This window comes from Palaemon carinicauda, chromosome 37 (genome assembly GCF_036898095.1).
Source record: "Palaemon carinicauda isolate YSFRI2023 chromosome 37, ASM3689809v2, whole genome shotgun sequence".
Classification (NCBI taxonomy): Eukaryota; Metazoa; Arthropoda; class Malacostraca; order Decapoda; family Palaemonidae; genus Palaemon; species Palaemon carinicauda.
Window position 1 is genome coordinate 47455974 of NC_090761.1, and position 27285 is coordinate 47483258.

At 44.9% G+C, this 27285-nt stretch overlaps 1 protein-coding gene across 2 annotated transcripts in view; it reads left to right on the top strand.

Annotated features, from left to right (window-relative positions):
• Positions 1–27285, top strand: part of LOC137629629 (coiled-coil domain-containing protein 93-like) — a 103189-nt gene that overhangs the window by 53763 nt on the left and 22141 nt on the right. For both annotated transcript variants that reach the window (XM_068361143.1, XM_068361142.1), the window contains exons 7-10: positions 2157–2198; positions 11322–11378; positions 12627–12728; positions 22502–22731. In XM_068361143.1, coding sequence (XP_068217244.1) covers positions 2157–2198; positions 11322–11378; positions 12627–12728; positions 22502–22731 — 431 coding nt within the window. The remainder of the gene's footprint in view (positions 1–2156; positions 2199–11321; positions 11379–12626; positions 12729–22501; positions 22732–27285) is intronic.

A 27285-nucleotide genomic window follows, 5' to 3' on the forward strand; every position in this document is an offset into this window, starting at 1 on the left:
ACCGGCTTTAGATCCACACTCTCTCTGTGCATTGTGTAGGGGATATGATTGTTTGCAATCCTCCCCATGTATTAAGTGTATTTTGTGGCCTCCAGTGCAGGGGCAGGCATATACCTTTAGGGGTAGGAGGATACGTAAGCCTTCTCCAGGATCTGACTTGGCAATACCCAAGAACACACTGAAGAAGTCTTTTAACTTCTTCCATCTGCTCATTGAGTGCGTCTGCTACCGCTGTTCCTGCGCATATGCCCCCTGGTTTGATCCCTGGAGAGTATGTCTTTGGAGCAAGAAGCCCTTGAAGTTACATTAGTGGACTTCTCAGGTTCTGGTGGCATGTGAGGTTCTCCTAGTGTTCGCCACACCTCATCGGAAGTTGGAGGCTCTTCTCCCATTTCCATGCTGACCACTGACAACAAGTTTGACCTTAGGAAAGCTTGGGCCTCCTTAGGTCGTTCAGGTTGGTCCTCTATGACTTTTTTGAGGGAGCTGGTAGCTGAGGCTACCTCCCTCCTGGGGTCCACGGTGCCAGTGTCTCCTTTGGATTGTAAAGACTCATACTGTGACTCCAGTGCAGAAAAACTCTACTACCTGTAGGTGTCACACCTAAGGTTGGGCATGAGTTGGCCTCATAGCCAAAAATGCTTGTTACCCCAGTCCCAGGTGTTACCCTGTGCATTACCCTTGATCTGATCACCCTTGTGTTAGCCACCTCTTCCCCTGTGCCTGTCACCCTGACCCTTGTGCCTGGGGCTCCATGTCCCGTAACCCTTGCTCCCTCTGCCTGTGACCCCACCTGTGTCAGTGTCGCAGGCCCCTATGCGTACCCCCTCTCCTAGCGTTGTGGTTCCTATTGGAGCAACCAGTGTGATTTCAACCCCTGGGGAAGCATTGTTGTTGTTAGTAGCTCAGACCTAGACTTTTCTGCTTGCATAAATGTGTTCATTCTTCCACCTCCTCTGACTCTTCTTACTTGTCCTTCTCTTTGAATTTTGACTTTGATGCTGACACTTCTTTTGAGGAAAAGAAGAGGAAGAGGTCGAGGTCGAAGAAGTTCAGTAAGGCCAGTTGTAGTTGTAAGGAAAAGGCTCCAAACGACACCAATCTTTGTGGGGTGTGCGTTTACAGCACCCAAGTGGACTGGACTTCAGCCACTATCCCATTTTTCATTCCCCCCCCCCCCCCCCCCGGGCTGGTGCACAGGCCTGAAACTGTGACTCTGGTTTCTATGACTATCCTTAGGGGTCAAAACAGATCAGGATAGGGTAGGATACTTGCCTTTGCCTGAAGGCATGCTAGCTTTTTCTTCAAGAATATAGCAAATTTAGTAAAAATATTAAGAAGCTCACTATTATCAATGCCAGAAAGCTTGATAATAGTGCGATTTACATCATTATCCTCACTAAAAGTTACTTTTCTTTTAATCTTTGGAGTCTTTCACGTGCAAGTGGTCAGCCACAAGTTACGTATAAATATTGCTCTATAAAAAGGACTGGCAAGACGCCACATTCATCTCGGTGTTTGTTCAAATTACACTACCCTCTCTAAATGTGATACAAATAGAATGCAGATCTTTAACACCCAGTGCTTAGCATATTAAATCCATCAGAGTACATCCTATATTAATTTGCAACTGTAAGCTAGTAAAGATGTAAATAACTCCTTAAAACACAAAATACCTGTCGGGATTGGGTGGTAGAACCCTTGCTCGTTCATCTCCAAAATGATGAGTTGGCTTAAAACCGTTGTTGATATGATACCCAAGCAGTTTCATCGCCATACACCACCAGATAGGGATATTATTTCAGTACTCTACTAGAGGGGTAATACAATTGCAGTGAAAGAATACGGGAAATATGTAGATTCTAGAGAAGTTGGCATTTAACCTGCTTTTTGGATGCTAGGGTAGTATGGAAATATTAAATTTCATTATTAAAATTAAATTTTTCAAAATATGAAATGGTCTGACAACAAACTTTGAAGGTTATCATTATGATAATTTCTCTTCATAATGATAATTCCTTCTCCTTCTTGTGTTCTTTATGTAACAATGTCCTTGTTTTCCCTAATACTGTACTGTACTGTATATTGATATATTCCTTTTTACTCTACATAAATCTCTTGCCTTGATTTCCTCATGAGTTATTTTCTAATTACAGACCCAGGAAAGCCATGATGAGGAAAACAGTGCAGAAAAAGAGGTATGTATGTTTGACTAGTTTTCAGCCTGTGTTTATTCTATATTGAATGGATTTCACGTACCATAAATGACAGGTACCGTTTGAGTGACTAATTGTAATTTAGGAACTGACAATTAACTGAGGTTTTTTATTTTCTTTTATTATTATTGTGCCTAATTTCACTATCTGTTTAATATTATTTGTACTTTATGCATACTCCAAGGAGGGGGAAGATGTAATGTTCAAGGTAATATTGTACTTGTATTTACTGAATTAAGAATTGGATTGTCTCTAATTATGTGTGATGGACTTGAAATGGCTACTAATTTAAGATGAAGAGTGAGTGGTTGTGTCCCATCTTTGATTTGTACAGATTTACCTGGGGAGGACTGAGAGCTGTAATGGTGAATCTGGTTCCTTAATTAAGAATTAGATAAAAGTTTCATTGTATGGTAGGATTCTGAGCTTCATTTAGTATTTGGTTTCAGTTTTCTAAGATACGATAGGTCAGATGTCTGTCAGCTAATTATGTTGTTTATGATAGCTACATTTTAATATTTAATGCTTTTTTAATTTTTTTTCGTTTGTGATGTGTGGTTTCCAGCTTAAGCGAGTATCAAAGATTTAAGCAAAAAATTGTACTGTTTATTTTGGTTTGCAGTTATCTGAAAAAATGTTAATTTTTAATCCATTATCATAATTCATAAGCCATCAGATGTCTAAAAACTTGACTATGTGCTGTTGTTTTCTCTGCAATAGTTATTTGTCTCTGTTCTAATCCCCTTTGAAACAGGTCTTTTAAATGGCTTAACGGATTGAGAGTGAAGTTATTTCTCTGATTCATACTAGGTAGGAAGGGTGAAATTAATTGATTTTTTATAACTTCTTGAGGATACTATACTTTTATGTTGGCTCTTTCTTAAAAAATCTTCAAAACCTCCCTACCCTTAACTTTACTTCCATATTCATGATACCTAGCATCCCTGAATTTCCTTAATGGGATTTCTTTATTTAGTCCTGAGATTTCTTAGCACTCTACTGTAGGATTCTAATTTTTTCACACAAATACGTTTGCAAGTTATGGCACATTATTTTGTGCAAGGGTTTCCCAGGATTCATAGACCACTCGTGGAGTGCCATTGTTCTTAAGTAATTTTTGATCCTTTCAGTTTTTAGTCATCAAAAGTATGCTGAAGAAATATAATACTGTCATTCCTCCTTCATAAAAAAATTATCTGTCGTCTGTGAGGCAAAGTGGTTTGTATGCAAAATTCCAAGTATGGCCATTTTTATGCTTTGTAAATGCACTCAGCTTATATCATTGGAGATCGATTCATCCAAGTATACCTCTTCCAACTCAATAAATCCTGTAAGAGAAAATAAAGGATAGATTTGGTATGGGACCTCTTATAGTTTGAGGTCTCACCAAACAAAAGGCTTAATTTCACTTTTACTTTTAAGTAAGAAGTCTGCTTTTACTTGAGCTTTTAATTTTCCAATGTAGATTTGTTTTTATATTGTACATTCGTAGACTAATTTCTTCATTTGAGGAAATTGTAGTTCATGAATTGCTCTCATATTTCCTGTTCATACATTAAAACCAAATTTTTTGAATTCTGCTTATAAAATAGACATAAAAAAAGAATCCAAATAATTGAGAAAGGATTGAAATTTTAAATATAAAGAGTTTTCTTGAGTAGATTTAGTTTTCTGCAAGGAAGTAATAATGTATAAAAGAACTATGTTCTTTAAAATATTTGTATCCCCCTCCCGTTGAGTAGGTTTGATCAGAATCTATACAGCAGTTTGGATGGTTACTGTTTAAATACCACGGAGGGAAGGTCTTAATGTTCTAGTTTTCTAATTTGATATATGGAATGTCCTGCAGATGTAAAAAAGAAAAAAGATTGGTAGGGTTTTGTCTTAAGATACATATTTGGAACTTATGTTCTATTTTTTATTTTTTGTGTCCCATTTTGTTTGTTTTGCATAATAATTTTACTAAAATGTTGAAAATATTTTATATTATCTTATAACTATCAAGTTTTAAATATTTAACTTAGCCGGTGAATATATAATAGATGCAACTCTGCGGCTCGACAGAAAACACACTCAAAGAACTCGCGAGCGATCGCTATGAAGGTTGCGGGTGTGCCCACCAGCGCCAACTGTCGGCCAGATACCACTCTTGCATGTAAACAAACCCTTCAATTCTTCTCTGTCGACGTTGACGACAAGACGTATTCATACTCGCTGTAGAACCTGGAGTTTTCTCAACATATTTGGTGAAGTACTTCATTTTGGTTTGAGCTTTCGCAGTGCAGGTGTTTTTCCTCAACATAAACTCTTGAACTCTTTATTGAATCAGATTATTTGTTGATGACTTGGATTGTTTTTGGAATTTTCTTTGACTAATTCAAAATGGCTGACCCTTCTCAAGTACCTAGATTTCGAAAGTGTAATGCTAGGGACTGTAATAGGCGTCTTCCAAAGGCTTCTCTCGACCCACATACTGTTTGTTCCAATTGTCGGGGTAAAACCTGTCAATTGGGAGATCCGTGTGAGGAATGCGTGGGCCTTTCGCAATTCGATTGGCTCGAATACGATAAATATGCACGTAGACTAGAGAGAGATAGGGTAAGGAGGAGTTCATCTAGGTCTGTAGATTTTTCCTCTCCACATGCCCCTGAACCTAATCCTTCCCCTGTAGTGGTTGTTCCTAACCCCCCTTCTAGAACTCAGGAACCGTCTATGCAAGACATGTTACGTGCTATTCATGCCTTGGGGGAAAGAGTTGAAGCGTTAGCAACTGATCGTAATCAACTCATGGCTGACGTGAAGGAACTTAAGTGTCATAGTGCCACGGCGGAAAGTGGGAAAGTGATTAGTGCGCAAAGTGTTGTGAACAGTGTTGCGACCGAGGGTTCGTCTGTTCGTGCCTGTCGTTCACCTAGTCCAGGACCTCTTGCAAGGTCCCAAGCCCAGGGGAGAAGTAATGTCGTACGACTTATGGGTTCGAGAGGCCTTGATCAGCGACCAGACGTTCCCTCTATGGTATCAGGCGCATCTCACCAAGATCGCCCCTACCATAAGACAAGAGAGCCCATTTTTTCCTCGTCTTCCGAAGGCTTTTCACACAAGAAACCGTGGAGCAAGGTTTCTAGGCCTTTTAAACGGAAGTCGGTCCCTTCAGGACAGGTCCAACGTCCTGGATGTAGTCATTGGGACAGTTCGGACCCGTTGCGGTCATCGGATGACTGCTCGCCGCCTAAGCAAGGCAAAGTTGTGCCGTCTCAGACGCTAACCCCGTCGGTTACCGCACCCATTCCCGTGGACCCAAAATGGGTTATACTGCAGGACATGCAGTCTAAGCTTGCGTCCCTTATGGAAGACTACAATGCCGATAAGGTTTCCGTTGAGCCTAACCGTTTATCTCATCGAGATCCTGGCCTTCAGCCACCCAAACGTTCATTTGTGCGTCCTGTTGACGCTGGTGTAGCCAAGTCACGTCAAGCAGTTGGGGTAGAACCACACTCGATGCGATCTCGTGTGGATTTTCAGCCGCATGTGGACGTTAGGCAACTTGCTGATGCGCCTGGTGACGTTCAGGACGTTCGCCAACCATCGGAGTTGACTTGTTTTGACGCTGAGCGTCAACTTCCGCAATCTAGAGTTGTTTTGACTGCTCAGACTAGGTGGTCTAAGCAGTCTCGGGTGGACGCTGTGCGTCCTCACGCACCTGTTGTTGTTGACAGTTCCCAGACTGTCAAGCAGTTACAGGACGCTGCGTCCTGGTCCGCCACTTATGCACCAGTGCGGGTGGACACTGCGTGTCAAGCATTGCCAACCCCTTTGCTTGTTTCTCATCAGTTGTCAGATGAGGAACTTTCGGATGAGGACGTTGCTGACCCTCAGCCTGAGGATCATCCTTCAGATATTGATGAACCAAGAGCAGTTCCGCCATCTATGGACTTTAAGAAAGTCATGCTCATTTTTAAAGAGTTGTTTCCCGAACACTTTGTCTCTGTGGCTCCTCGTTCGCCGCCGTCTGAGTTTGTTTTAGGCGTACCTGCTGACATGCCAGCCTTTACAAAACTTGTTCTCTCTCGCTCATCCAAGAGAGCTTTACGGCTATTAGGCGATTGGTTGGAAACCAAGAGGAGTTTAGGGAAGACGGCCTTTGCCTTCCCACCATCTAAACTCTCGTCTAGATCGAGCGTCTGGTATGCCACGGGAGAAGTTCTCGGCTTGGGAGTCCCTGCCTCTGCCCAGGGCGACTTCTCAAGCCTTGTAGACTCTCCCCGCCGCCTAGCCATGAGACGCTCGAAGATTAGTTGGTCATCCTCGGACCTTGACCATCTACTGAAAGGCATTTTTAGAGCTTTTGAAGTTTTCAACTTCCTTGACTGGTGTTTGGGAGCCTTGAGTAGGAAAATCTCATCGGCTGATAGAGATGTCTCCTTACTCATTATGTCCTGCATGGATAAAGCCATCCGCGATGGATCCAATGAGCTCTCCTCCTCGTTTACTTCAGGAGTCCTTAAGAAGCGAGAGTCTCTTTGCTCTTTTCTGTCGGCAGGAGTTACTCCCTGTCAAAGATCTGAGCTACTCTTTGCCCCCTTATCGAAGTTTTTGTTCCCTGAACTTTTGGTTAAGGACATAGCTTTGTCACTCGTGCAGAAGGACACCCATTACTTGGTAGCGTCCTCTGCTCGCAAAGGGACTCCTTCGACTTCCTTTTCTGCTAGACCAAGGATAGACACTCCAGCGTCCAGGTTTATTCCGCCCTTTCGTGGCAGAGCTCCCAGCAGGGGAAGTACTCGTGCCGAAGGAAAGAGAGGAAAGAGGAAAGGAGCCAAGTCCTCACGTGGCAGAGTCTGACTGCCCGCAGCTTCAGACAGCAGTAGGTGCTAGACTCAAGAACTTCTGGCGAGCCTGGGAGAAGAGAGGCGCAGACCAACAGTCTGTGAGGTCGCTCAGAGAGGGGTACAAAATTCCATTTGTACACAAACCTCCTCTAGTGACTTCCCCATCGATCTCTCTCCCAGGTACCGAGAGGAAGAAAAGAGACAAGCCCTGAAACTGGAAGTGTCTCTTTTGCTAGAGAAGGGAGCGGTGGTCAAAGTCTCGGACCTTCAATCACCGGGGTTTTACAACCGTGTCTTCCTAGTACCGAAGAAGACAGGAGGTTGGAGACCGGTGCTAGACGTCAGTGCTCTGAACGTCTTTGTCACGAAGACAAAGTTCACCATGGAGACCACGAAATCAGTCTTAGCAGCGGTCAGAAAGGGAGACTGGATGGTCTCTCTCGACCTAAGAGACGCATACTTCCACATCCCCATTCACTCAGATTCCCAACCTTTTCTGAGGTTTGTTTTCGACAATGTGGTGTACCAGTTTCAGGCCCTGTGCTTTGGCCTAAGTCCTGCTCCTCTCGTGTTTACGAGGCTTATGAGGAATGTGGCAAAATTCCTCCATTTATCGGGAATCCGAGCCTCCCTTTACTTGGACGACTGGCTTCTCAGAGCCTCGTCCAGTCATCGCTGTCTGAAGGATCTCAATTGGACATTGGATCTGACCAAGGAATTGGGACTTTTGGTCAACATGGAAAAGTCACAGCTGATTCCATCCCAAACTATACTGTATTTAGGGATGGAGATTCGCAGTCCAGTTTTTCGGGCTTTTCCGTCTGCCCCCCGAATAGATCAAGCCCTGCTCGTAATCCAAAGGATGTTGAAGAGAGAACGTTGCTCAGTCAGGAATTGGATGAGTCTAGTAGGAACTCTATCATCCCTGGAGCAGTTTGTCTCGCTAGGAAGGCTACACCTCCGACCTCTCCAGTTCCATCTAGCTTTTCACTGGAAAAAGGACAAGACGCTAGAGGCGGTCTCAATCCCGATTTCCGAAACAGTAAAGGCATGCCTGAATTGGTGGAAAGACAATATCAGTCTAAGAGAGGGACTTCCCCTAGCAGTTCAGAAACCAAACCACGTTCTATTCTCAGACGCATCGGATTTGGGTTGGGGTGCGACCCTGGACGGTCGGGAATGCTCAGGTCTGTGGACCTCAAGTCAGAGGAGCATGCACATCAACGGCAAGGAGCTTTTGGAAGTCCACCTGGCCTTGATGAACTTCGAGAGTCTCCTTCGAAACAAAGTGGTGGAGATCAACTCGGACAATACCACAGCCTTGGCTTACATTTCCAAGCAAGGAGGCACCCACTCCCTGACACTGTACGAGATCGCAAGGGACCTGCTCATTTGGTCAAGAGATCGAGGCATCTCCCTGGTAACGAGGTTTATCCAGGGCGACTTGAATGTCTTAGCAGATTGCCTCAGTCGGAGGGGTCAGGTAATTCCTACAGAATGGACCCTCCACAAGGACGTGTGCAAGAGGCTTTGGGCGACTTGGGGTCAACCCACCATAGACCTCTTTGCCACCTCGATGACCAAGAGGCTTCCAATCTATTGCTCTCCAGTCCCAGACCCAGCAGCAATACATATAGATGCTTTTCTCCTAGATTGGTCTCACCTAGACCTATATGCATTCCCACCATTCAAGATTGTCAACAAGGTACTGCAGAAATTCGCCTCTCACGAAGGGACAAGGTTGACGTTAGTTGCTCCCCTCTGGCCCGCGAGAGAATGGTTCACCGAGGTACTTCGATGGCTGGTAGACTTTCCAAGAAGTCTTCCTCTGAGAGTAGACCTGTTACGTCAGCCCCACGTAAAGAAGGTACACCAAGGCCTCCACGCTCTTCGTCTGACTGCCTTCAGACTATCGAAAGACTCTCTAGAGCTAGAGGCTTTTCGAAGGAGGCAGCCAGTGCGATTGCAAGAGCGAGGAGAGCTTCTACCATTAGAGTTTACCAATCGAAGTGGGAAATCTTCCGAGACTGGTGCAAGTCAGTATCTGTATCCTCGTCCAGTACCTCTGTAGCCCAAATCGCTGATTTTCTCTTATACCTGAGAAGGGTTCGCTCCCTTTCAGCTCCCACTATCAAGGGCTACAGGAGCATGTTGGCTTCGGTCTTCCGGCATAGAGGCTTAGATCTTTCCAACAATAAAGATCTACAAGATCTCCTTAAGTCTTTTGAAACCTCTAAGGAACGTCGTTTGGCTACTCCTGGATGGAACTTAGACGTGGTCCTAAGGTTCCTCATGTCAGACAGGTTTGAGCCTTTACATTCAGCCTCCCTGAAGGATCTCACTCTTAAGACTCTTTTCCTGGTGTGCTTGGCCTCGGCTAAAAGAGTCAGTGAGCTTCCTGCCTTCAGCAAGAACATCGGTTTTTCGACAGAAAAAGCCACTTGTTCTCTTCAACTTGGTTTCCTGGCCAAGAATGAACTGCCTTCTCGTCCTTGGCCTAAATCTTTTGATATTCCTAGCTTATCAGAGATCGTAGGCAACGAACTAGAGAGAGTATTATGTCCCGTTAGAGCTCTTAAGTTCTATTTAGCTCGTACTAAGCCTTTACGAGGTAAATCTGAAGCGTTATGGTGTTCGGTTAAGAAACCATCCTTACCTATGTCAAAGAATGCTTTTTCATATTTTATCAGATTTTTAATACGAGAAGCCCATTCCCACTTGAGTGAGGAAGACCGATCTTTGCTTAAGGTTAAGACGCACGAGATTAGAGCTATAGCAACCTCCGTGGCCTTCAAGCAAAATAGATCTCTGCAAAGTATCATGGACGCGACCTTTTGGAGAAGCAAGTCAGTGTTCGCGTCATTTTACTTGAAAGATGTCCAGACTCTTTACGAGGACTGCAACACACTGGGTCCATTCGTAGCAGCGAGTGCAGTAGTGGGTGAGGGTTCTACCACTACACTTCCCTAATTCCAATATCCTTTTAATCTGTCTCTTGAAATGTTTTTAATATTGTTTTATGGGTTGTTCGGAAGGCTAAGAAGCCTTTCGCATCCTGGTTGATTTGGCGGGTGGTCAAAGTCATTTCTTGAGAGCGCCCAGATTAGGGGTTTGATGAGGTCTTGTTGTATGGGTTGCAGCCCTTGATACTTCAGCTCCTGGGAGTCTTTCAGCATCCTAAGAGGATCGCTGGGCTCCGTGAGGAAGACAGACTTACAAGGCAGAGTAATCGTCCAAGTCAACTTCCTTACCAGGTACCTATATATTTTGGTTTTGTTATATTGATAACTGTCAAAAAAACTCTTAGCTTATACGCTGTAAACTTAATTAACTCTGGTCTCTACCCACCGCCTTGGGTGTGAATCAGCTATTATATATTCACCGGCTAAGTTAAATATTTAAAAATGATATTTTAATTATAAAATAAATTTTTGAATATACTTACCCGGTGAATATATAAATTAAAGACCCTCTCTTCCTCCCCAATAGAGACGCAGCGGGACGAGAAGAATTGAAGGGTTTGTTTACATGCAAGAGTTGTATCTGGCCGACAGTTGGCGCTGGTGGGCACACCCGCAACCTTCATAGCGATCGCTCGCGAGTTTTTTGAGTGTGTTTTCTGTCGAGCCGCAGAGTTGCAGCTATTATATATTCACCGGGTAAGTATATTCAAAAATTTATTTTATAATTAAAATATCATTTTTTCAAATATCCAAGACAGATTGCTTTTCTTTCCTAAATTGTGAAGATAGTATGAAAGAATTCTGTGAAAAAGAATGCTGTGAAAAATCTCAGAGAAGGCCTACACTAAAAACTTATGTTTGAGGAACTTAGAAGTTTTTTTGGTTAAGACTGTACCTACCATGATATTTGCCAAAACCACAGGCATCCTTATGTCAAGTTTTGCTATACGTGATTCTGGTGTTTGTCTACAACCGTATTTTAAATAAATTTTAGGCAATTTGTTTAGTTTCTTCAAAACGCATAATGGTTTAACCTACTGTGGAGCATATACAGTAAATTTGGTTTGCAGAGGTGAAATTAACATTTATTTCTGTATATAACTCTTTAGGGTCTTTTAATCTTATGTTTTTTGTTTTGAGTTTGTTGTATGGTTTATGCTATTAATAGCTTGTTTTCTTAGTACCAGTGTGATAGAGTAGTGCATAACAGAGTTCTGTCATGAGTATTTGTTTACTTGATTTTCTTTGTGAATCTGTTTAACCATTCATCAAAATAGTTAACCCCTTTTTCTCACATCAATTTACTACCACAGCAAGCTGCACATATGGAAAAGCTGATGCAAAACATGGCTGTCGCAGAAAGTTCTGAGGTAAGGTGTTAGTTTTGTATTTTATATATTCATTCATTATTGATGCTCTATTAGCCTTGATCCATAAGTCTTTAATAAAACTTTGCTTTTTATGATTTACAGTTCATAAAAAATCATAACTGACCATTTATATTTCTAGATTATTTTTCCTAAAAAATAAAAAAAAAATGATTGTAGCATGTCTTGATTGGAAATAGGATGAAGGAGTAATGTAGAGAGGTAGAATTGGTTTTGGTTATTCTGATATGCAATGGATTTGTTGGAAAAGATAAATCTGTTGAAAAAATATGAAAAAATTTGACTACAGGTATTGATATATTTCTTTTTGTTTAAGGGGGCCGGCTAGCTAATGCCGTTTTTTAAGGACAGGACTTTGACATTCATACCACTTAATGGGGTGACTTAAGACATCTCCAAACTGCATAGGATTTTTGCCTCTGACCTTCAGTTTTGTGACGCCCGGGTGATTTATCCTGAAAATTAGTGTTTTTCAAATTCTATTTCCTCCTTTGATACTTGATATTAAGACCTGGGATTACTACTTTATATAGACCTGATGTAGACCTGTCTTTTTTGCTAGATATGAATTTTTTCATTATGGTAAAAGAATTAACCCTATAAATCAGGGGAAAAAAGTAAGAAATGAATGTATTTGAGAAAGTGAAGTGTTACTACTCAAATATAGGATAGTATTTGAGTGACAGGATTTCCCAAGAAATAAAGTTAAGAGTTAGATTTTAATATGGGAAGTGGCATAGAGGCAAAAATGGCTCAAAGCCGTTTGCATTTATGAACATAAATATTTTAGAAACTACATCAGAACTAGAGATCAAGCTCTGCCTTTGAAATGATCAATCCACCTTAGCAAGTTTCAGTAGCCTTGGATGGTGGATGTATTAATGCAGCCATTGGACAATATGGAGGCTTTGCACATAATTTCGGACATCTCTAAAGAATGATGCTCACTCTGATTATTATGTCATAAAAGTAAAAATCAAATGAACAGTATAATTATGAAAAAATTAAGCTTTTAACTAGATTTTATGTTTTATGGCAAATGAAATGGTGGTGTAAGCTGTTGATTTTGTATTACAAATTTTATTTTGTTATTTATTTTTTAGATTTACATTAGATTTTATGGAAAATCTTTTTTTTTCATTTTCAGAAAGGGAGTTTACTTTCCTAAACAAATGAGAGACATTGTTGTGTAGTTTTAAGTGGTTCAATAACTTTGATTTTATTTTTCAGGGAAAACTAAATGCACAGCATGTGGGAACTATCATCAGTGGAAGGGCTAAGGAAATAGCAGTTACTTCGAAACATTATATGGAACTTCAAGAACAGATGACGGTAAAACTTATGTCTACATACTACAATATTTACAAAAGCTTTTGATTTACCTGTACTTTGCTGTCCATTAAAATGCAGTGTTAGCTGAGACCAGGGTTTTAAGCATAAGAATTATTTGGTCTCCCATTTACGATAGTATTCCCCACTACAAACATTATTTGCTCACTACTTCATCAACCCCCATAGGTATGTTTTGATCCCAAGTATAAGTTCTGGTTATAATTTAGTTACCCTTTAGTGTATTTCTTCACCCTTACACAAGTCTTCAACTTCTCTAATCTTATATCCTCCACAGTACTCTCTGCTTCTCTGATCTGTAGTTATCTGGCCTGAACTGCATCCCTGCTTGATATCTTGAGGAATTTGTGAATGTAGTGGTTCCTGTGATTTGTTATCTGTTTTGGTTACTAGCCAATTTTGATATTTTCTTTTATCAAAACTACTTTTTTCCTCCCTAATTTTTATCCAGTTCTAGGTTCAATAAAGATATTAGGCTGCCTGTGTTTTGTACATTGCATCTTATTACAGATAAGAAAGCTGAGGGGGCAGACTCATTTGTTTAATAGTAATTGATAACTAAATGAACTTCTGAATGTGATGTTAGTGTGGGATTTTACAATTACGAAAAACTATCTCTTAGTCCTATCTTTATCTATTGATGGCAGCAGTTTAGATGGAATACTGGGTAAATTCACACTTAATGAACACTGAACATCAATTTATAGCCATTTAATGATGAAGATCTTCTCAAAGCAAAATGCCAAGTATGCAAATATTATTATATTCCAGCTCCTCTTGCCATTTAAGTTTTATTAAACAAGGTTCATATAATTAAACATCTTGCTATTTTAGTTGTAATTTATTAGTTTAGGAAGAGAATTATTTCATACCTTGTACTAGTTATATCATACATGATCTGTTGACTAAGTGATTGCACAATGTTCTTGCTTATAACTGAACTATAGAAAGAATTGGTTCAAATTTTAGTTATGAGGGCAATAACAAGCATTGATATAAAGATTATCTATCAAGGTAAAAACTTTCAACTTTAATATTTTTCTATACCCAAATATTTCTCTATACCCATTATTAGGATATAGAAATGGGACTTGGTATTTCCCGTAGACTATTTTATGATAAAAATAAGTCTATTACATTATTCCTAAGTTTCTCTTTTCCTCTATTTATAGTTTTATAGTTGAAGAATCTACTGCCCCTGCGATTTTAAAACCCAAATCATTACATCAAATTTAATCTTATTGTTTTGCTCATCTTCTAAGTGGTTCTATATTCTTAACAGGTTAGGTATTTTTTAATGCATGACATTATTGAATTTTTTTTTTGACTTTCAGACCCAAAACTAATACTGTACTGTTTTTTATATTTGTATGATATATTTAGTGTGGTTTGGGTGGATGGATGGAGTGAAGAAAGCTCTGGGTGATAGGAGAATAGATGTGAGAGAGGCAAGAGAGCGTGCTAGAAGTAGGAATGAATGGCGAGCGATTGTGACGCAGTTCCGGTAGGCCCTGCTGCTGCCTCCAATGCCTTAGATGACCGCGGAGGTAGCAGCAGTAGGGGATTCAGCATTATGAAGCGTCATCTGTGGTGGATAATGCGGGAGGGTGGGCTGTGGCACCCTAGCAGTACCAGCTGAACTCGGTTGAGTCCCTTGTTAGGCTGGAGGAACGTAGAGAGTAGAGGTCCCCTTTTTTGTTTTGTTTCATTTGTTGATGTCGGCTACCCCCCAAAATTGGGGGAAGGCCTTGGTATATGTATGTATGTATGTATTTAGTGTAAATTTTATAATTGTTCCGTAACCGAAATACAAACCACGCTATTTACAAAGGGTATTACTTTTAGCGTAGCTGAAATGGCGAGCCATTAGAATTTAACGAGGGTGTATTACCCCCGCGCTAGTTAGCGGGGGGGTAGGGGAGTGGTAGCTAGCTACCCCTCCTCCCCCTCACACACAGGTGAATACTCACTTTCACTTTTGGCTCGGACTGTGACAGACGTCTCTGTCTTGGTCCTCGCTTGGCAGCCATTGTCTGTTTTGTCTTTACTTAATCGCTTACTTTTCTTTTACTCAATATATATGTAAACATGTTTTCATGTTTGTATATATATTTGAGTATAGAAATAAGTAAGTTTCCTTTTCAGATGTGTGTGTGTAGTGTACGATATCTACGTGGAGGCCTCGGCAGTTAGGCCACCACGGCCTAATTTTATGGGTTGCGATCGAGTTTGACTTCGGTCTTTCTCTCTCTCTCTCTCTTGAGGTCGTTCACCCTTTTACTATGTTTTACTACGCCCTTGTAGCTTCCTTCCCGTGTGGGTGGGGTTGCTACGCCGTACATTTTGTCTCAATTAGTTTATGAATCTAATTGTAGTTGTTAATTTTTCAGCTTGTAGAACGATTCCTTTCGGGGTTTTCGTTTTTTCTTTAGTGTTCATTCATTTTTAAATTACATAATTACATAGTTACATAATTATAATTGTTATAATTCTGTTTTGGTTACAGCTCTCCTTCCGCGAGTGTAAGTGGTTGTGAGGGCACGTGCCTGTTGTGTAATTCTTGTTCCTTTTCCTCGGGATTCCTCTTCGGAGCCTTCCCGGGGGAATGAATGTGTACTAATATTATTTGTTTTATTTTTTTACAGTTACCGATCTAGTTCGTTTCTGTAATATAGCAACGGTGTGAGCTGTCTGGTTGAGTCCTGGGGATTCGGCTGTTGCTGCCTCCCCCCTTGTATTGTCGTCAGGGGCGTGTCTCCTTCTACTGGTAGTACTCCCGTGTCGACGGACAGCTCTCCAGTTCATTTTAGAACAGTCAGGAGGCTTGCCTCCTTGGGCGGATAACTTTCCTTCCGAGGGAAGTTTTTTCCTGTCCAGGCTTGAGCTTTTCCTCTTTTGGGGGGTTCTTCTCTTGCCTTTTTTTCGTGCGACTATGCTCTTGGTGCTGAGCGGTCGCACCTGCAGTTTCGCTCAAGGGGCTGGGCAACTGCAGGAGCTCCTCTTCGGAGGATTGCCCCTCTTAGGTCACTGGCTGACCAGTCTCTTCCACGAAGTGTTTCTCTTTCGTTCGCGAGAGAGTACACTCATAGAGACTCCTCTTCGGAGGTTTCTTCTGTTGCTGTTGCTGTTGGCCTCCCTCGCCGTAAGGCCCTCCGTCCGCCTCGTCGTAAGGGCCTCTCATCTCCCTATAAGGGTGCTTGAGGCGCCTTTTTGAATCTCCGTTTGCAGCCTACAACTTCTTTTTCTCGATCTTCCGTCTTGGTGCAGATGGACAGCAGTCTAATCTCGTCTTCCGACGGGCAACGGTCTTCCCGACGGACAACGGTCTTCCCGACGGACAGCGGTCTTCCGACGGACATCAGTCTCCCGGCGGACAACGATCCCTTCGGGGCAAAGGGTTGCCCCCACGGGGGTTCTTCCCTTGCGTGTCAGGGTTTCCCTGCGCGCCCTTCTGTTCGTCAGCGCTCTCCTGTTCGTCAGCGCTCTCCTGTTCGTCAGCGCTTTCAAGATGATCTTCCCTGTGGTTCCTGTTACGTGCCCTGTGCGCCCACGTTCGCCCTCGCGATCTAGAACTTCGGTTCAGGTCGGGGTCAAGGACTCTTCTTCTTTGCGCAGGCTTCCACGCGTAGCCTTCTGCTCGTCAGCGATCATCAGCTCGTCAGCGATCATCAGCTCGTCAGCGATCATCAGCTCGCCAGCGATCGTCAGCTCGTCAGCGATCATCAGCTCGCCAGCGATCTCCAGATCGCCCACGTGTGTTACAGCTGGCACGCCAACGTTCTCCAACACTTCTGAAGGAACATGGTTCGCCAGCTACTAGCTCAACTGCGGATGCTGATCGCCATCGCGCGACCCTCAACTGCAGATGCTGACCGCCATCGCGCGACCCTCAACTGCAGATGCTGACCGCCATCGCGCGACCCTCAACTGCAGATGCTGACCGCCATCGCGCGACCCTCAACTGCAGATGCTGACCGCCATCGCGCGACCCTCAACTGCAGATGCTGACCGCCATCGCGCGACCCTCAACTGCAGATGCTGACCGCCATCGCGCGACCCTCAACTGCAGATGCTGACCGCCATCGCGCGACCCTCAACTGCAGATGCTGACCGCCATCGCGCGACCCTCAACTGCAGATGCTGATCGCGCCATCGCACAACCCTGAACGATTGCCCGCTTACGCATGCTGCTCCTCATCGCACCACCCTGAACGATCGCCCTCCTGCAGATGCTGATCACCATCGCACCCTTTCACGCGATCATTTACCTGCGCATGCTGCTCGCCATCGCACAACCCTAAACGATTGCCCGCTTACGCATGCTGCTCCTCATCGCACAACCCTGAACGATCGCCCTCCTGCAGATGCTGATCACCATCGCACCCTTTCACGCGATCATTCACCTGCGCATGCTGCTCGCCATCGCACAACCCTGAACGATTGGCCGCTTACGCATGCTGCTCCTCATCGCACCACCCTGAACGATCGCCCTCCTGCAGATGCTGATCACCATCGCACCCTTTCACGCGATCATTCACCTGCGCATGCTGCTCGCCATCGCACAACCCTGCACGACAGCCCGCTTACGCATGCTGCTCCTCATCGCACAACCCTGAACGCTCGCCCTCTTGCGGATGCTGATCACCATCGCACCCTATCACGCGATCATTCACCTACACATGCTGCTCGCCATCGCTTACCGCCAGCGATCTTCTTCACCTACGCGGCAGCACGATCCCTCGCCGTCACGCCCATTCCCCTGCGCGCCCGCGCGATCGCTCGCCTGCGCGCCCGCGCGATCGCTCGCCTGCGCGCCCGCGCGATCGCTCGCCGGCGCGCCCGCGCGATCGCTCGCCTGCGCGCCCTCGCGACCGCTCGCCTGCGCGCCCGCGCGACCACTCGCCTGTGCGCCCGCGCGACCATTCGCCTTTGCGCGACCGTTCGCCCTCGCGCGACCATAGTTCGCGGCGAATTCCACAGCCGGTGGTAGCAGCAGGGACGCGTGCTCCTAGGCGGCACTCGGGATCACCTCCATCCAAGCACAGGTTGGTAGTGCAGGACGAAGACAGGTCAGTACAGCATTCTTCCCACCTTCTTTTCAGGCAGGAACCGTCGTGTCCTCTTCAAAGGATCGCCCGATCCCTTTCACCTTAGCGAGGATTTCGGACTCTGTGTCCTTGGAGCAGCAGACATGGTTTGATCCGCTGGCACGGGCGTTAATGAGGGTTATGAAACCAGCACTCACCGGCCAGGGTAACAAACCAGCGGCTGTCTCTCCTACGCTGAAGAGAAAGAGAGGAGTGGACTTCGTGGTGACTTCCCCCAGGGCGAAGTTGGTTCCCAAGAGGTCGGTCTCGAGGGTCCCCTCTCCTGCACGAGTACTCTCTCCTTCTCCCGCCCTGGAAGGATTTTTGGCGGGGGGGCTTTCCGTTGAAGATTTCTCCATCGGACAAGGGGTGACTGCTTACCTCTTCCTCTGGGAGCTTACCAGGTTCTTTCCCTCCTCGGTTACGGCCCGAGGTTTGGTTCAAGGAAGCTACAGGAAGATCAAGGGTACTTTCCTCCTCTCGAGCTCAGGCACCTTGGCCTTTCGTCGTTAAGTATCTACTTGCGGACAAGCTCGATGTTTTACCATCTGGACGCACTGACTGAAGGCTTCCTTCGGGTGTCTCATCTGTGGAGGTCAACGACCTCAGACACCCTTCCATCCTTGAGAAGAGTTTTGTCTTTGCCCAAGGACAGAGACTTAAACATCTGCTGTGCGGAGTAAATCGACTTCCGGTTTCACTCCTCCAAGGCGCTTTCTTCCAGACTCTGCAGGGCTCCAGCTCCCTTTTCTTTCAACCACGTCGGCCTAAGTTATCGGCTACGACAACTGGGACAAGGTGTCCAATTGCAGTTTCCTCCTGTCAGGAACAGATGGCACGGGAGACTCCCCCGGGGGGGCATAGTCCTAAAAGGAGTTCACGAACTCTAGGATTGCAGGTTTTTTCGCTGGGAGGATGCTTAAGGTTACTCATCCGAATGACAGCTTCCCGATGCCCATTCCCGCACAATCTCTGTGAGTAGCCAAGGATATCGCGCCTGCCGTCTCTGTCAGCGAATTCAGTGTCTCTGAACCTCTATGCCATAGCATCAGCAGAGTTGCCCGGTTGGGCAGAATGATCCATACCTTAGGCGAAGGTCTTCCTTAGGATCATCGACGGCTTCACCCCCGGCCCCCTCAGTCGATCCTTTCTTGTAAGGAAGGATCTGAGAGGGGATGTCCATAGTCGACCTCTCAGCCCTGATCAAGTTTGTCGAACAAACTTCGGCCAGCGTAGACCAGCAGAATCGATCAGACTGGTAACGAGGCGACAGGACTCCTTTAACCCTGGATCGGAAGGACGGGTACTTTCAGTTTCCATTCCATCCATCTTCCAGGGTGCTCGTCGAATTCAGCCTAAACTGCAAGTATTCCTGCTTATGATGCAGTGTGGCTATCCCGCCGTGGCATAGCAGGTTTGTTTCCCCAGAGAACTCTCCCTGCCTTCCTCTTGGCCGCTCAGGTGCAGACTTCCGCCTCCTCTGCTGTTTGGAGGGCTGGTCAACTCCGGTAGGCTCGGGTTTCGACCTTCTTCAGCGCCGGGAAAAGCTTCCGAATGCTGACCATGAGTGTGGGCTCATGGTATTTTGCTTGGAGCCTTCTCTTCCTCTGCCTCAACATCTGGAGTATCTGGCCATGATATTGAGTCAACCGCCTTACCACGTTGGAAACCCCGCTTCTCGTCCGTCCAGCGAGGTTAAGCAACGTCGGCACTTGGATGGGTGACCACCTGGGGACGCCAGATTCTGTTACCACATCCTCCGAGCCTTCCTTTCGGTTGACTGTGGCAAGACTGAGGAGAGTCGCAGTACCTGTTCTCAGTCAAGCAGAGTTTTCAGCCCTACCTTGGAACGTTTCCTAGTTCTTCTTTCCTCATTGACCCGTTTATAGTCCGAACGGTCGCCTCAGGATAAGTTCCATGTGGGGCGATCCAAGTTCCGGTGGCTTCAGGCAATGTTTAACCGGACTCCCTGGCCCTATGGGACCAGCGGAACTATTAAACCTGCAATGGGTGTTGACCTATGGAGCCTCTTGATGGTAGTGGATATTCTCGTCCTTTCCCCACATTCTTGATGCGGTTCTCGGACTCGTCAAAGGAAAGGGGGGGGGGCATGTTCCGGTCCAGGCCTATGGTCAAGACCTGAAGGATACCTCTCCATCATTCAGGCAGGCTTAAGGGCCTTAGTCTGGCCCCTCTTCAGTCCTACCGCTCCTGCCAAGTCGCCCCGTTGCGTGTCGACTTCATGCTAACCAGCAGGGGACGCATTTTCACACCTTCACATCTTGCAGTAGAGATACCGGGATGATTGAGATTCTCTCAATTCCACCATCGGCTCTCTCATTCCAGGCAGGGGAATGTTTCTCTCAGACTATCCAAGCAGAGCCTCATAGAGAGAGTGTACCTAGGGGTCTTTGACCTTGGGTAACCAGCAAGTGCTGATCTGGGGGACCTGATCGCGACAGCTTGGAACCTCAAGCTTCCGCTAGTTTTCCCCCCAGTCTCAGACCCCGAGACTCTGGCAAGATGCATTCCGGTGATGGTGGGACAACTTCGACGCCTGCGTCTTCCCTCCTTTTTGTCTGCGGACAATGGGTCTCAACAAAACCAGGTTGTCTGTCAACCTTTCAATGGGAGAGCTCCACTGGGACTATGCGCAGAACGGTTTCTGGACCCTCTGCTTCCCCTGACGGAACTCCCGGGAGAGCTTCTCCCACGGCGCAGGCTACTCAAGCAACCACACTGCGACATCTCTCCCGAACCGGGGCGTCGCTTCGGCTTCATGCCTGGAGACACTACGCTTCCTCCTCTAGAAGAGACAACCCGCTACAGTCGCGGTACGGAGGTCGCGTCATCTGCGATAGTCATCCCAGGGGTCTCCCAGGCAAAGTGAAGAGTCTAAGGTGGTTGGTGCCGTGGGAGATATACCTCTTCCCGTGAGGCCTCTTCTCCAGCAATAACGGTCTTATTGCCTTTCGGCGGGAGGAAACTCCTTTCCGCTCTTGGCAATGAAGCCTGTCGCTCAGCCTTTCCCTGACCTTCAGGCTTAAAGGAATAACTTTTTCCTGCCCGCTGGATCTATTCTCGCTCATGCGAAGCTACGATCGTCCCTGCCCTAGTCGGAGGAAGACCTCCAACTTGGAGCATGGCTCGGACTTTTAGTCCTTTAAGAGATCTTCTCAAGACCCTTTTACGACAGGCCTCGGATTGTATTCCGCCTTGGGTCTTCTGCTCACTCTGGCCACGGCCAGTGTGTAAGCAATCTTCTTGGTCTCTTACTACTCCCCCCCTTTCTAAGGAAGAGGGGAAGGCAACATTCAGGCTCGCTCCTGAGTTGTTGGCTAGACTCAGAATCTGAGGGTCCCGACCCTTCGGTCCGATTCATTCAAGATTTTGAGTCTCCATTCTGTGTCTGATGTCCCAAGACCTTCTCTTTCTTGCCAGTACAGGAATCGAGAGGTTAGCGCTGGGAACAGCTGCAGTTTGGCCTCAGTTGCAGCCGATTTGGGAACACAAGGAGGACATGGGGGGAGAGTCACCAGTATACCTCTTCAGCCCGGACTCAAGGACATTCATCTCGACCTGTCTTCAGACCCTCCCCCGTCACGTCGCCCTACAGCACGATGTTGGATACATCGCAACGTCCCTCGCCTTCGAGTAATACTACTCTGTGATGCAGGTGCTACAAGCTGGAGTCTGGAAGCGTCTGATGACCTTCGCAGCCCGCTTCCTGCAGGGCGTGACCCACAGGAGTCTCGATACGTTTTCTATCGCTCTGTGGTGGCTACACAACAGCTGGTCTAACCTCAGGCTCCTTTTTGGACAGGTAGCAGAAGGTTGAGGGCATTGTTATCAGGTTTTAGTCTGCATGAACGAAAGAAGTATGTCTGGCCCTTACTTCTTTCTTCATCATCCCCTCTACGGGGAAGCAGCATCCTGGTCTCTGCATAGCTGACCTCGAACCTCTGCAGGTAAACCATGCTTCCTTGTGTTCCGAGTATTGAGTCAATACTGTCGCGTCCCCCATACCCTGACGAGGTGGTATTGGGAACGTCCTAACCCAGAGTTCCTTCTGGAACTCCAGGTCAACTGCCTAAGACGGGTCACACTTCTTCCTTCACACACAAGCTTACGTAGGCCACATGGTTCCTTGCGGTGCAAGGAACTTGTGAGGTGCAGGGACTCCTTTTCTCGAGTGCGACTCACTCGGATTCTGAGTCCCCGGGTAAAGCCAAAGCCAGTATGGCTGGGGACTTTCCACCCTTCCTAAGGGATAAGTCACCCTTTGTAAATAGCGTGGTTTGTATTTCGGTTACGGAACAAATGACAAATTCGAAGATAATTTGTATTTTTCCTAACCATACAAACCTTAGCTATTTACACATATTTGCCCGCCAGCCCTGTCCCCCAAGACAAGTCCTACCTCTAAGTGAAAGTGAGTATTCACCTGTGTGTGAGGGGGAGGAGGGGTAGCTAGCTACCACTCCCCTACCCCCCCGCTAACTAGCGCGGGGGTAATACACCCTCGTTAAATTCTAATGGCTCGCCATTTCAGCTACGCTAAAAGTAATACCCTTTGTAAATAGCTAAGGTTTGTATGGTTAGGAAAAATACAAATTATCTTCGAATTTGTCATATTTCATTGGTTTGAAAGTTTAAATAATTTTGCAGGAAGAGATTTTGGGGGACAGTGCTTCATCTCAAGCTCGGAAAATAGCAAATTTAGAGAAGCAGAAAAATGTATTGATGACCCAGCTGACGGAGGTGCAGAACAAGCAAACAAAAGCATTAACCAAGCTTGAAGAACTTAAATCGGCACTTTCAGAAAAAAGAGGAGCAAGGAACCAGTTGGAGAAAGAAATTAGTGCTTTGGCAGTTTTGGACACAAAGGAAAATAAGCAGTATGTATCTTGAATGTTTCCAAGTTTAGAAACTGCAAAACTACTCATAGCTGAGTGAAAAAATTAGTTTATTAAGTTGAACATCACCAGTGCCATATTAGTAGTAGCTAACCCCTGTACAGGGCCATCAATAATCTGGTAATGGATAATCTGGCAATTTCTTTATTATAGGAAGATTTTGGGAACCAATTTGAATTTGCTAATTACATGTTTGAGGCTTTAAGACTGCAGTGTTGTCAGTATTACAGAAGCATTTAGCTATTACTTTACTTTAATTAGATAAACCTTAGGAAAATGGTTAAATTTCATCCAGCCAAACATCATTCATTAGTTGGAAATAAAAACTAAACTAACAAAACTCTTGAATGTCTTTTGAGTTCATTCATGATACTGCTCAAAGAATGTATACAGTATGCCTGTGTACGGTACTGATGCGTAATGGCTGATACAATACTGTATTGCATAATATGAATATAAAAATAGCAATAAGCTGAGATATGACATCAAATAAACAAGAAACAATTTGAATAAAGTAGGATTAATTGATAAGAACAATTACCGAACGGTTAACTTGATTAGATCTGTTGGGAAAAAAAATTCCTCTCTCTCTCTCTCTCTCTCTCTCTCTCTCTCTCTCTCTCTCTCTCTCTCTCTCTCTCTCTCTCTCTCTCTCTCATATAATATCAGTTACTGTACTGTATTTCATATTTTAGGTTTTGACCGCATACAGTATTTCAAAGTTATTTATTTATTTATAATTATCAATTAATTAGTCTGACCATATTTTTTTTGCTCTGGCTTACATTGTTTTCTCTATTTTGAAGTGAGTCATCGTAATGGACTTTCCCATGTTACCACATAATTGAGATGCTATTCAGCCAGAAGAACAAATTTCATATCATTCGTTTCGTCTCTTTCTATAAAATCAATTATTGATGTTTTTAAATATTTAACTTAGCCGGTGAATATATAATAGCTGCAACTCTGCGGCTCGACAGAAAACACACTCAAAAAACTCGCGAGCGATCGCTGTGAAGGTTGCGGGTGTGCCCACCAGCGCCAACTGTCGGCCAGATACCACTCTTATGTAAACAAAACCTTCAATTCTTCTCTGTCGACGTTGACGACAAGACGTATCAATACACGCTGTAGAACCTGGAGTTTTCTCAACATATTTGGTGAAGTACTTCATTTTGGCTTGAGCTTTCGAAGTGCAGGTGTTTTATCTTCATCTTAAATCTTGAACTCGTTTTTGGATAGATTTAATTTTTGATGACAAAGAGAGTATGGACTTTCTTTGACTTTTAAATGGCCGACCCTTCCCTTAGACGGAAGTGTGTCTAGGCTTTTAGCAATTATCTTATCACGTTATGAATTAATTATAGATTTTCCTCTATATATTTTATATCTCAACCGCCTTTAGTAGGCCTCTTCGATTAGCTTTCCATTTATAATAAACATCAAAATAAATTTTAATGATTTGTTTATATGCGACCTTTCCTGAGAGTAGGCGGTCCTAACTTGGAAACCGAAGTTAAACAAAGTTGAGCCCTTTCAATCGTAAATAGCTTTTAAAGAGCTAATGATTTAAAACTTATTAAATGAATATTTTTTAATAGATATTTTATGAAAGATTTTCTTTGAATAGTCTTCGTACTGTTTCAAAGATGAACTAACGTTTAGTTTATTTATGCTACGCAGTTTGCGCTCTATCGTTACGATAGAGAGAGAGAGTATCACGGTTTCACTTTGCAGAAAGAGTAAATCGATTCTGACGTTTTGTTCATTCTTCTTACAAAGCTTAACTGTTTTAAATTCTATTTTAAAGGAACTTTTTAATTGAAAAACCTTTCAGTTTTTTCCTTTGGTCAAATAACATGTTTTTTTGACGAAACGTAAGTGGGCTCTTCTCTTAGGTGCGAAATCAAGAGAGAGAGAGAGAGAGAGATAGAGACGGAGGGAGAGAGAGGAGAGAAAACGTTCCGATCTTTATCTCGTCCCAAGCGGGTAACGTTGTTCTCGAGTTACTCTCGTCCCTAGTCTCTGTACGGGGAGAAAGGATAAAACGTTTTTAGTTTTTTATTCTCGTCCCAAGGCAATGTACAGTGAGAGATTGAAAACGTAGTTTTGAATGAACTAGTGTTTAGTCTCTTCCCCAGCCACTGAATTTTTTATCTTAAAATATGTTTACTGTTTTTTGCTGGTATTAATGTGCTTGCATTATACGACTGATTTCGCAATTACAACCTTTTGATGAGGGTAGAATTGCGTGCTTCAGGTAGAAATCAGTTTTATTCATACCTGATGTGAATTGTTAAAAGATTCGATTTCAGTGAAATAAGTGCAAAACAGAAAATCGTAGTGATAAAGTGATATTGCGCAAAGTGTTATCAGTGTTGCGACCGAGGGTTCGTCTGTTCGTGCCTGTCGTTCTCCTAGTCCGGGACCTCTTGCAAGCTCCCAAGCCCAGGGGAGAAGTAATGTCGTACGACTTATGGGTTCGAGAGGCCTTGATCAGCGAACAGACGTTCCCTCTATGGTATCGGGTGTATCTTACCAAGATCACCCCTACCATAAGGCGAGAGAGACAATTTTCTCCTCGTCATCCGAAGGCTTTTCGCATAAGAAACCGTGAAACAAGTTTCGAGGCCCTTTAAGCGAAAGTCAGTCCTTTCAGGACAGGTCCAGCGTCCTGGTTTTAACCATTAGGACAGCTCTGACCCTATGCAGTCATCGGAAAACTGCTCGCCGCCTAACAAAAGCGTAACACAGACTCCGAGAGTCTTTTTGTAGGCAGGTTTTGCGGTCACAGACGTTACCCTCGTCTCTTACCGCAACCATTCCCGTTGATCCTAAATGGGTTGTACGGCAAGACATGCAGAATAAGCTTGCCCCCCTTATGGAAGACTATTCTGCCGATAAGTCCGTTGAGCCTAGCCGTTTATCTCATCGAGATCCTGGCTTTCAGCCACCCTAACGTTCCTTTGTGCGTCCTGTTGACGTTGGCGTAGCTAAGTCACGTCAGTCAGGTTGTTTAGAACCACACTCGATGCGGTCTCGTGTGGATTTTCAGCCACATTTGGACGTTAGGCCACTTGCTGATGATCCTGTTGACGTTCAGGACGTTCGCTAACAATCGGAGTTGACTTGTTTTGACGCTGAGCGTCAACCTCCGCATTCTAGAGTTGTTTTGACTGCTCAGTCTAGGCGGTCAAAGCAGTCTCGAGTGGACGCTGTGCGTCCTCACGCACCTGTTGTTGTTGACAGTTCACAGACTGTCAAGCAGTTACATGACGTTGCGTCCTGGTCTCTCGCACCTGTTGTTGTTGACAGTTCACAGACTGTCAAGCAGTTACATGACGTTGCGTCCTGGTCCGTTACTAATGCACCAGTGCGTGTGGACTCTGCTTGTAAAGCATTGCCACCACGGTAGGTCTCTCCCTTGCTTGAGACTCAGCTATTATCGGACAAGGTTCCTTCAGATGAGGAAGTTGCTGTTCCCCCTCCTACTGATATTCCCTTGAGGACTCTGTCAGACGGAGAGGAGCCTAAAGCTGCTTAGCCCTCTATGGACTTTAAATAAATCATGCTGATTTTTAAGGATCTTTGTCCGGATCTTTTTGTAACTGCTGCTCCTCGTTCGCCTAAACGTCAGTGCTTACACTAGGCCTAGCTACTTCGAAGCCGTTGTTTTATAAGCTAGTGCTCTCTCGCTCTTCTAAGAGAGCTTTACGTTTGCTAGGCGACTGGTTTATCACCAGGAGGAGTTTGGGGGAGACAGCCTTTGCTTTCCCTTCTTTTAAACTGGCTTATAGAGCGAGAGTCTGATATGACACTAGAGAAGTTCTCGGCTTGGGAGTTCCTGCCTCTGCCCAGATAGACTTCTCAAACCTCATAGACTCTCCCTGGCGCCTGGCCATGAGACGCTCCAAGATTTTACAGGTCAACTTCACAGCTGTTTTCGAGCCTTTGAAGTTTTGCTGTACATTTATGTCATGCATAAACAAGGCTTTCAGGGATGGCTCCAATGATCTGACAGCCACGTTCTCTGCAGGAACAAGTCCCTCAGGGATGGCTCCATGATTTGGCAGCCATGTTCACTGCAGGAGTACGTAAGAGGCAAGTGCGCTCATTGTGTTCATTGTCAAGACAAACTTCACGATGAAGTCTACCAGGCTGTCTTGACAGCATTTATGGAAGGCGACTGGATGGTCTCTCTCGACCTTCAGGAGGCATACTTCCACATTCATATACACCCGGATTCCCAACCGTTTCTGAGGTTTGTTTACAGGAATGTGGGGTACCAGTTTCGAGCCCTGTGCTTTGGCCTCAGTCCTGCTCCTCTCGTGTTTACGAGGCTCATGAGGAATGTGGCAAAATCCCTCCATCTATCGGGGATCCGAGCCTCCCTGTACTTGGACGACTGGCTTCTCAGAGCATCGTCCAGCCTTCGCTGTCTGCAGGATCTACATTGGACGTTGAGTCTGGCCAGGGAGTTGGGACTTGTGGTCAACCTAAAAGTCCCAACTGATCCCATCCCAGATTATTCTATAT